Source organism: Amphiprion ocellaris, chromosome 2, assembly GCF_022539595.1.
Source record: "Amphiprion ocellaris isolate individual 3 ecotype Okinawa chromosome 2, ASM2253959v1, whole genome shotgun sequence".
Lineage (NCBI taxonomy): Eukaryota > Metazoa > Chordata > Actinopteri > Pomacentridae > Amphiprion > Amphiprion ocellaris.
This window is the reverse complement of record NC_072767.1, coordinates 40,200,773-40,211,478: the sequence shown is the minus strand read 5'-3', so window position 1 is coordinate 40,211,478 and position 10,706 is coordinate 40,200,773. Positions and strand designations below refer to the sequence as shown.

At 39.6% G+C, this 10,706-nt stretch overlaps 1 protein-coding gene across 1 annotated transcript; it reads right to left on the bottom strand.

The window, feature by feature from the left end:
* Positions 1-504: 504 nt before the first annotated feature.
* Positions 505-9,267, bottom strand: fam78bb (family with sequence similarity 78 member Bb). Its single transcript, XM_023267270.3, has 2 exons — positions 8,185-9,267; positions 505-5,649 (listed from the first exon to the last, which is right to left on the bottom strand). Exons 1-2 carry the CDS (start codon positions 8,559-8,561, stop codon positions 5,127-5,129), a joined length of 900 nt encoding a protein of 299 aa, XP_023123038.1. The 5' UTR covers positions 8,562-9,267; the 3' UTR covers positions 505-5,126.
* Between the last annotated feature and the right edge of the window lie 1,439 nt (positions 9,268-10,706).

Genomic DNA, 10,706 nt, shown 5'->3' with positions numbered 1-10,706 from the left:
CAATTTCCAGCTTCAAACTGCAGTTTACTCACTGTTCAATTCATCCATTTTCTGGCACTTACCTGGTGTTGGGTCACAGTGTTAGTATGCCAAGCAAAATATTCCAGACGTCTCTCTCCTCAGCAGTGTCTTCCAGCTGCTCCTGGCTGATCCTGAGATGTTCTGGTTCTACCCTGGGGTCTCCTCCTAGTTGTACGGAAAACCTCCAGAGGAAGTCACCCAGGAGGCATCCTAATCAGACGTGTAACCACCTCAGCTGGCTGCTTTTGACACAAAGGTGCAGCGGTTCTACTCTGAGCTCTTCATCCTGTCTGGAAGGCAAAGGCCAGCCACCCTATGGAGCAGTGCAGGTGAGAAATTTCTGCTCATTCCTCTCGAACCTCTTCACTACAGTTGCTCTTGTGTTCAAAACCCTTACAGTGTTCAGCTCTAAATCGCTCAACTCCACTCCACACGAATCTATCGCTCTCCAGTAACGGGAAAAAAAGTTACATGTACATATGTTTTTTTACTTAAACCAGTGCAAATATGACCGGAGCTTTGAGCTCATGATGTGAGCTGTACCAGAGATAAAGTCATGCTGTGGTTTTTGTTTTTTTTTTAAGATCTGCTCTTTGCTTTGTCTAAAATCTCACTCGGACTCACTCACATGCACCACTATGCAGGAAACCTCAATCTGACTGCAGTGTACTGATGACACTCTCAATAAACATTGATTCAGGCTTCTGGGGTTTCATACTTAACAAAAGTATGGAACCAGTCCTGTCTACTTGCAAGGATGGGACTTTTTTCAATATTCTTCCTCGGAATTAATTTCAATTTCCAACATGTATGGCTGAATTACTCCAGTATTACAGCTTGTAGCTGTGTAGCATAGAGTTTTAGGTGAGCTGGTGTGCTCCAGCTGCAGCGAATGGAGAGAGAAGCAGCGTAACCCAGGTTTCTGAGGTCCATCTAAGGCATTTTAAGCTAGAAAGTGATTGTTTTATTGGAAAAATCTTCTAAATATGTAACTTTGCTGCACAGTGATGAGTTTTAATGGTTAAATCAACACCAAGAACCAGACTTTGAAGCTGTAAAGCTACGTAATACAAATAAAACCACTTGTCTTTGATATTTTTTGGCATTTGTTTTAATGAGTTTAAAAACACTGCATGCAAAAGCCTGACAGTCTGAGAGAAAGGACTGTACCACGGCAGATTCCTTCATATTATAACACTGTAAAACACCATTACCCAGTCGTTTTTTTTTTTGTTTTTGTTTTTTAAAACAATCACTGCATCAGACTCAAGGCAATCAGCAGAACAAGTAGGAATTAACAGCTCCTGGTGAAGGGCTGTGCACTGCTGCTACTCTCGAGTCCACAGGCACAGCTGTTACTGGAAAAAGACACTTGAGGCCCTGATACACATAGACGACGGACTGTGTGACCTCGTGGCCGAGTATAAATGTATTCATTAACACTTAGTTTTTTACTCAGGGCAACATGTGAAAAAACTTTCTGCTTCGTCTCGTACTATAAAAGCCTCGATCTCTCTGAATAAAACCACTTTCCGGTAAAGATCACCTCCCCGATCCTCCAGATAAAAGTGCTGCTCGAGATGTTTCCCTTTGATTGTCAGTTTGGACGAGCTGCTCCTGTGTCGTGGCTACAATAGGCATGTTGTTCAGCTCTCTATTTTCTGTGTGATGGGTGTGTTTTTGGGGTTTCAGCAGTCCTTCTCTGCAATCGTGGCTCTAGATGAGGTGTGAAGGCTCGATCGGTTTGCACCAAAGAAGAATGAGCAGCATGTGTAAAGATAACGTGGTTTCATCATCCGTCTCTCTTCATTTCTGTCTATGGACCGGCTCAGCAGTTCAGCTCATTATTATTTATTTATTTTTAATATTATATACGGGCTCACTATGTGCTGAGGCTGCTGTGTGAACATTTAGACCTGCCTGGAAAACAAACATAATTGTGAAATGCTCATATTCTGTAAGCGGAACCAGAGTTTCCACTTTCAGTCTGTAAATTTCATTAATACGCACTTTATAAAAGATCTTAATGGCACAAACAACGTCATATATTTCTGTGTAAGCCAAATGCTGCACCAATTTTTAAAGGTTTTTAGTGCCGCCATGGGATTTTTTTGGTTTTTACTCAAATGTCTCGCCAACTATGGGATGGATTGTCATGAAATCTGGTGCAGAAATTCATGATACTCAGAGGATGACTTGTAATAACTTTGGTGATCACCTGACTTTTAATGTCCAAAACACGCTGATGGAACAAAATCCCATCAGCCTCAGCTGTACTTAACATTAAATAATCCATATTAGTGCACTGACATGAAAGAAAAATTATGAATATTTTAAATTTTATACCTGCTACATGAGCATATTCATATTGCTACTGAACTGTAAAAAGAGAAACACTGAGAAAATCTGGCAACAAGGGAAAAAATATGTTTAAAAAAATATAGAAAATTTAAAAGCTGCAAAAAATTGTGGAAATAACAGCAAATATTTGTAAAATTATAGATGTTTTAAACATGGTGTGATGTTATGGTCCAACACTGTAAAAGAACAAATAATAATTTATAAAAATGCAGATTTTTGATTTACCATTATGTACAGTTTTGGCCTGTTGTTTACAGTCAACATCTTAGTTCATACTATTTTCCTGTGATTTTACTCAATATCATCTGTTATTTACCAAAACAATTAGAAATCTGTAAAAGAAGTAACGCTTTACAATTTTTCAATCATCATTTTTCATTTAAATCATGGCAAAGGCCTGTAAAATAATATTTTTGCTGAATTAATTACAGTAGAAAATATTATAATTTTACAGCCAAGAGATCATTTGAGACTGGAAACAAATCTCTAAAAAAAAAACCTATTTTTTAAAAGAAAACCTGGTGGTTGAATACTGTAATGTTCAAGAACTGAGAATAACTGCAAATGTCTGTAAAATAATGCTGTTTTAGCAGATTTAAAAACAGCAAAACTTTAACTTTGTAATTTTATAGTCGGATTTTAAAAGGACTATATGTAAAAATACTGATAGTTGATGTTGATGTTATTTACAGTTTTGACCTATTTTTTAGTGTTAATGTGTAGATTTATTCCCCAGATATTATCACAAAACGGAAAATCTGTAAAGTAACAGTCAAAGATTTAGCATTTTTCAGACTGTAGCATAAATTTTTTTTTCATTTAAATATCAGCAAATGTCTGTTAAAAAATAAATGTTTTGTAGATTTAAATCAAACTAAATGTGTAATTTTAGGGTCAAATGTAAAAGAACAAATCACTATTTGTAAAAACAGTTTGGGCTTGTTTTGTTAAGGATTTACATAAAAAAATTAGTATTTTTTCTGTTGCTGTGTGTATTTTTTAGTTTTAAAAAGTTGCTAAACTGCTAAAGCAAAGATCATTCATTTTTTACAGTTCATGTGGCATGTAGACAGCAGCATTTAGCTCCAAATGTTGTTTTTTTCAAAGCTGTGATCACTAAAGACATTTCATTCTCCTCCATTGTTATTGATTAAGGGGCAAACATTTCAAATATTTCAAACCGTTTTGTACGTCTTTTAACCCTTGTGTCGTCCTGCGGGTTAAAATTGACCCGTTTTAAAGTTTGAAAATGTGGAAAAAAATCTATTTTCACAATGAAACTTCTAAGCAAATTTTGCTGGATTTTGGTTGATTTTTTTGTGAATGTTCTTAAAGAAAAAAAAGAAATTTTACTGATATATCTGTAATCACCAGATATTTTTAGAATTTTTTTGGAAGATTTTTCTCATTTCTTGAAAATATTTACAAGAATTTTCTTGCCAAATTTGGGGTATTTTTTTTTTTTTTTTTAAATAAAACTTTTAAGGGAAACCTTTAAGGAATTATTGGAATTTTCTTCCTGAAGGTTTTGCAAATTTTCAGAAATTTGGGGAATGTTTTTTTTGCAGAATTTTTGGATTTTTTTCAGACAAGAAAACAATATTTTGTGGTGCCTGTAAATGAAGACAACAGGAGGGTTAAATACACTTCTCTTTCAACACAATCTCTACACTGACCAGTTAAAGCCATATTATTTGTCCTCTTTGAGCCACTGACTCATTTTTGTGTCATGAAAATAAAGTAGCCTCGCTTCTTCGCCTCACAAATCTGATTAGATGGGACATATGAGAGACAAAATCATGTTTTTTTTTTTTTTTTTATGAAAGAAGGCTGTCTCAACACAGGCATCTCTGGCTTTCAAAAGGCAGGCAGGGATGAAGCGCTGCAGCTCGGGTGAACTGGCCATTTGTGATGGGAAAAGAAAAAGCAATCCGCTGCAGGGCTTCGTTTATGTCTGTGTGTGTAACTCCAACACTTCCTGTGATAAAAAGTAAAGTAGCTCTGAGGATGCATGTATGTTGACAATCTTTAAGCCTCCACTGTATCACAAAGGAGGCAGGCCCCTGGTGTGTGTGTGTGAGTGTGTGTGAGTGTGTGTGAGGCAGTCTGGTGTGACACAGCAGCAAGCCAGGACCCAACCCTGGGCTCCCATATACAAGACACACAACCACAAACACATCTGCACACCCACGCTCACATCATCCGGCTGATTTCATAGTGATCTCTGTCTGTGTGAACAAACCCCACAGCGCTGTCGTCCTCCTGGACCTGCACAAACACCTGGAAACTCTCAAACAGCACTTCAGTGTACAGTACAGAGCAGGCCATGTCATTAAGGCTGGAAAACCTTTTTTTTTTCTTTTTTGAATTCTGTCTTTAGGCTTGATCGCTTCGTTCTGGGCCTGGGTGGCTACAGTACAGGTTTGTGTTACATCCCAGCACCGGTGGCGGTTCAGAGTTAAACGGCCCGCGCTCCCGTTAGCTCAGCAGCACCAGAATCTAACATACTTTCTGGATCGTCGAAGGCAGCGGTGGGGAATTTAAGGCAGTCGTCCCCTCAAAATTTTCCACTCAAATCACTGCAGCCCTGATTTGTGCCATCAACAGTTAATACAAGCCTGCTCAGAGATCTCCAGCTGTCTGCTTTAGTCTTTCGTCTGATTATCGTATTCGCCGTTTTGCTGCAGACACTGTGGTATGATTTTTATTTTTTTTTTAAACGGCCATAAGATGCTCTTAACAGTCTACTTGGGCGGAATGACAACCAGCGGGGGGCCTCTCCTCGGCCTCCACATCAGGACCTGGGCGTCGTTGGCGTTGGGCCTCCCCATGGCGTTGGGAGGGATGGGCTCCATGCGGGTCAGCACCCTGGGCTGGTCCTGGTGCACCCGGCCCAGCAGCCGGGCCCTGGAGCCCAGAGGCAGGGACGGATCCACGGCGATGTCCACCCTCATCCTCCACTTGATGGTGTGCAGGAGGATCTTTTCCCTGGACGTGGTGTTGAGCGCCACCAGCCACGTGGTGAAGCTCTGGTCCCTTTTGATGTTAGTCAGTAAGGGCGTGTTGGATTCGCTGACCGGCACCGCCCAGGTGACGCTGGGGTAGAAATTATCATTCATGCTGACGACGAAGCGGGAGGGTTTGGACGTGGGGCCGACGATGGTGACGGTCTCGGTTGTGTTTCCGTACCAGGGATAGCTGACCCCGTCTGAGTCGCTGATGGCCCTGACCAGACCTTCTCTGAGCTGAGGAAGCTCCCAGCTGGACCTGCAGGGAGACGGGCAGAGTGAGAAGAGAAACAAACTGTGTACTGGGATTTCAATGATGCATGTGATTCTGTTTTTCTTACTGTCAGCAAATGAAAAGAACAAAACCCCTGACATGTTTGTAAAGTCTGTTACCCCCTTTGTAGTCACACTGGCCTTTCATTGTTTATTGTTATTTACAGAATGTACCTGTTTGTCAAGTACAGATAATAGGTAAAATCACAGGAAAAAGTATTGATGTTCATGTTAACTGTTAATAAACACCTTAAAACCAGACTAAAAATAAAGACCACAACAAAAACCTGTATTTATATTTATCTGTTTATATTTCTAATGGTAATTTGTTCTATTACATCATTCCACTGTAAAATTAGTAGTAGTTTTACAGTGTTTAAATTTTTAATTATTTTACAGATATTTGCTGAATTTGAAAATAAAACAAGAATATTAAGGATTGATAAATGTTCTTTTTTTTAACTTATTTTACAGACTGTCACAGAAAAAATATTAATTTAAACCATATACAAAAAAGGTGGGTCAAAACTGTATATAATGTCCACATCAAAAATCTGCATTTTTGCAAATGCTAATTTGATCTTTTACAAACTTTACTGCAAAATTACACTTGTTTTACAGTATTTAAGTAACAAAAAATACACATTAGTTTATAAATATTTGCTATTGTTTTCTGTTATTTCACAGCTTGATCATACTTTGCTAAATTACAGAGAATTTCTAGTGAAAATCACAGGAAACACTAAACGAATAAATTTGCATGTCGACTATATAAAACAGGCCAAAACTGCAAATAATGTCCATATAAAAAAAAACCCTATTTTTACTAACAGAAATACTAGGTTGCTCTTTCGGTGTGTGACTGTTAAGCTGCAGTTTTTACACTGTATTTAAATCATTTAAAAATACCATTAGTCTACAGATACATGCTGTTATTTTCAATGCTTTTATACTTGTTGAATGTGACAATATTTTAACATTTTAGTCACATAATTTTTCTGGCGCTTTGCTCCCAGATTTTTTTTTTTTTACCAGTTTTTACTGGATTACTTTCTTTTACTTTATTTTTTTTTACAGTGCATTCCGTCATCGCTGCTTAACTTTTTTGCACTTTATCCCCTGAAGAACAGCTCAACATACTTGTGTGTATGTTTCACACAAACATGTTGGTGTCGGTCCTCTCTTTATGCTGTAGCCCGTGAGCTTCATAACAAGCCTCAGTTTGTGTCATATATCTTCATTGTTGTTCAAAGCTACTAAAATCACATCAGTGTGAAACAAAGTGTTGCAGTGAATGAAACAGTTCTTGCTGTAAAACTCACTTATAGCACCGAAACTACAGCTGAGAACAGCCTTCAACAAATATAGAGGAAATTGATTGGTAGCAAGTGATAGCAGCAGCATTATTTTCAGTTTTGGTGATGACAGTGACTGTTGTTCATATTTGTAGAAGGAGTTGCTGGCATACTGATGCATCCAATGTGTAAAAAGTTGTACATTTTTCCAGGATTAAAAGTCCTAATCCAGACACATTTATGCTGCTATGATGCACTGAGCATCTTTACTCTCCTCTTTTTCTTTCCTCTTACACTTTCCACTGTCGCATGTCACTAACGTTTAATTCTCGCTTTTGTAGTTTGTGCTTCATTCTCTGTTCAGATACAAGTACGTTTCTGATCTGCAGTTACTCGTATCAAGTCCTTCTAAAGGATTTATTGTTTACTGTCTAATGCATTGTTTGTCTGTTTTCTATCAGCAACGAACTTAACCCTCGCCCCCAACAGGTCGAGGCAGACGGCCAACCCTCTCTGAACCTGGTTCTGCCAGGTGTTTTTTTACTCCACTGTTTCAAATTCTTTCTCAAAGGAAATCCAAAAGAAAACTTCTTTGGGCTTGACTGTAGATTTTGTGAAGACTACATGTTAAGATGTGAAATTCCTTGAGATGACGTAGGAATTAGTGCCGTAAAATCTTGAAACAACAATACGTGCTTGTAAATCCGGTGGCTCAGTTTGCCAGCAGATTATCATCATCTCTTTGTTGTGTTGGACGGTTTTGTCATCTGTTGCCCCCCCCAGCCACCACCACCATCCTTCCATCTAAACCCCTTCCTCTCACCCCGACACCCACCCACCCACCCACACCAAAACCAGCAGGATTAAACACCCCCTCAGCTTCCAGATAACATGCATGTGCTGTGCTTGTGGTGGTGGGGGGGCTGTGGGGGAGGACATCACATAGCCATAGGCACAATTTGAGAGCAGCAGCAGCAGCAGGAACTGTTGTTTTAGCTCCTCTAATAGCAGCTTTTCTATTTAGGTGCCAGAGTCACAGGAACAGAATCTGTCGGTGGGCGTTTTGAATGAAGGAGGCTGACAGCACAGTTAACCTGCTGCGTGCACAAATGCTCCTCAGTGTGATGCAAAAAAAGGGGAAAAAGCATGTTATTATCACACAGGCATGCATTCAAATCATCCTGGAAATCACAGGAGGGTCGCAGGTGACAGAGGTGTGAACTCACATGCCGACGTCTCCGTAGGTGTTGTAGAATTCCATCTGGGTGCACGCCTGGATCCAGCCCACCACCCAGGTCTCGTTGCGCGGAATGGGAGGCATCACAATCCGCGCAGACGCCTTGAAATAAGGCGTCTTGTACCGGAGCACGATGGGCGAGTTCTCCTCGATGACGGTCGGGCAGTGGTCGATGGTGGCGGACAGGTCGTACACCACGATGTTCTCCCGCTTGATGCGCGACTTGTTACAGGCGATGCTCTGGATGCAGCCCATGGCGGTGCAGGTGAAGGTGATGGTCAGCAGCAGCCAAGTGAGCCTGACGGGCCTGGGGAGGAGCGCAGCCGACCGGGACTCGACCAGGATCAACACTATGAGGCCGTGCATGAGACGGAAAGGCGAGAGGTGGGTTCCTACCACGCTTCCAGGCCCAAAATCAAGAATCAAGTTCCAAGTTCGGTCCCCTGCGCTCCGGGTTCTGACCCCGAGCTGTGACCTAATGGATCCGGGACGCAGGTGTGATCTTCTCCGCTCCGCTCTCCGGCTTCCAGCAACCCTTGATCCTCGTCTTCCTGCCCGGAGCTGTCATGTCACAAGAGGCGTCGGGGGACCGGCGGACACCGGGGCGCCGGCAGGAGGACCCGGCGGTCGGGCGGCGGTGCTTGTTGATGCGGCACTGCACATGAGATGCTGTTGCCGTTAACCGGAGCCTCAGAGTCCGTCATGCCGGTCCGCTCGACGGGAGGGAAACCCGGTGAAACAAGCGGAACCCGCGGAGCCGAGAGACGGGCAAAACGGCATCCTTCCTCCACAGACGGACACGGTGTTCCAGATCAAACCGAGGAGCTGCAAATGATCCGGCTTGCTGTGGAGCGGTGAAACAATGGGCCTAAGGAGGGAATCAGATAAACGGTGCCATAGTAACCGGGATGTGCAGCCTCGGTCCGTGGCATCATCCGGCAGAGCTGCGCGGCGGAGTGTCGCTGTTCAGCTGCGTGGTGCTGAAGCTGCTCAACCGACCAATGAGCGGCGGAGGGAGACCGGAGGCGGAGGAGAGTCTGTCGGTAGTAGCTCTGCGACCTCTCTCCTCCATGTTGGAATAAAGCTTCTAATCCTGCAAACAGCAAACACACAAAGGCCAGATAAGCCCTCAGTGGACGAAGCTTTAATCACTGTGTGTGTTCTAATAGTTTAATGCAGGTGGGAGAAGGCACACTGTAAAAAAAACAGGGTTTTAACTGTTTGCAATTTTAAGTTTTTATATTTGTTATTTGACAGATGTTCCAAGTTTTGTTGATGCACACATAATAACTAATAAAATCACACACAAAAAAGTATTAATTTACATGTCAACCCTTAAAAAATAACTGTATAGACTGTCCACATCAAAATCCATGTGATAAAGTGCAATGTAAAAAAAACTGCTTCCAAATGTCATTTTTTTATTTGTTATTTGACTGTTCCAAGTTTTGCTAATATTAACAAACAAAAAAGGAGGGTCAAAACTATATATAAAGACCACAACAAAAATCTATATTTTTTGCAAATGCTAATTTAGTCTTTTATGACTTTTCACCACAAAACTACACTTGCTTTACAGTATTTAAATCTGGAAAAATATATGTTATTTTGCAAATATTTGCTGCTGTTTTCTGTTATTCTACACATTGATCATACTCTGTTAAATTACAGATAATATCTAGTAAAAATCTAATGTACAAATAATAAATCACAGAAAAAAGTATTAATTTACATGTCAACCCATAAAGAATAGGCCCAAACTGTATATAAAATATGTATTTTTGCATAATTTGTTGCTTTACAGTGTGTGATTGCATTATTACACTGTTTTACTGTATTTAAATCATCTAAAGGTATAATCATTTTACATTCTATGTTATTTTTCATCATTTTAAAAATGCTTAAAATTGTAAATAATGTACATTTGTTTTTGTATAACATTTCCCTATAATAAAATAATATTTAATAATGTATTTTTTTCCCATATATTTGTACTTATTTGAAAGAAAATGTATGTATATTAAGGTTTTAAAGATGATAAATAATTTTGTTTGTTTTTGTTTTTTTACAGAATTTTGACAGATAACATCTGATAAAATCACAGAAAAAACAGCAATTTATATTTTAACTTTGTAAAAAAAGAAGTATTAATAATTTAAATAAAAAAAATCCACATTTACAACAGTTAATTCTTTCACAGCTTTGACTGTAAAATAGGACACAATATAAGTCATGTATAATAAGGATGGAAAATGCTGAATAATTTTTAACACCTTATTTTACAGATAATATGTACTATATATTAAGTCCACATAAAAATTTGCATTTTTACAATTTGCTTAGTTTATTTACAACGTGGAGCCATAAAATTCACTGTTTCACTGTATTTAAATTAGATAAATAATCAGATTATTTTGCAGATATTTACTATTATTTATGGTTTTGGATTGTTATAGTCATACACCATTTTAAAAGTATTTTTGTTGCACCCATGCTTCAACATTTTCACAA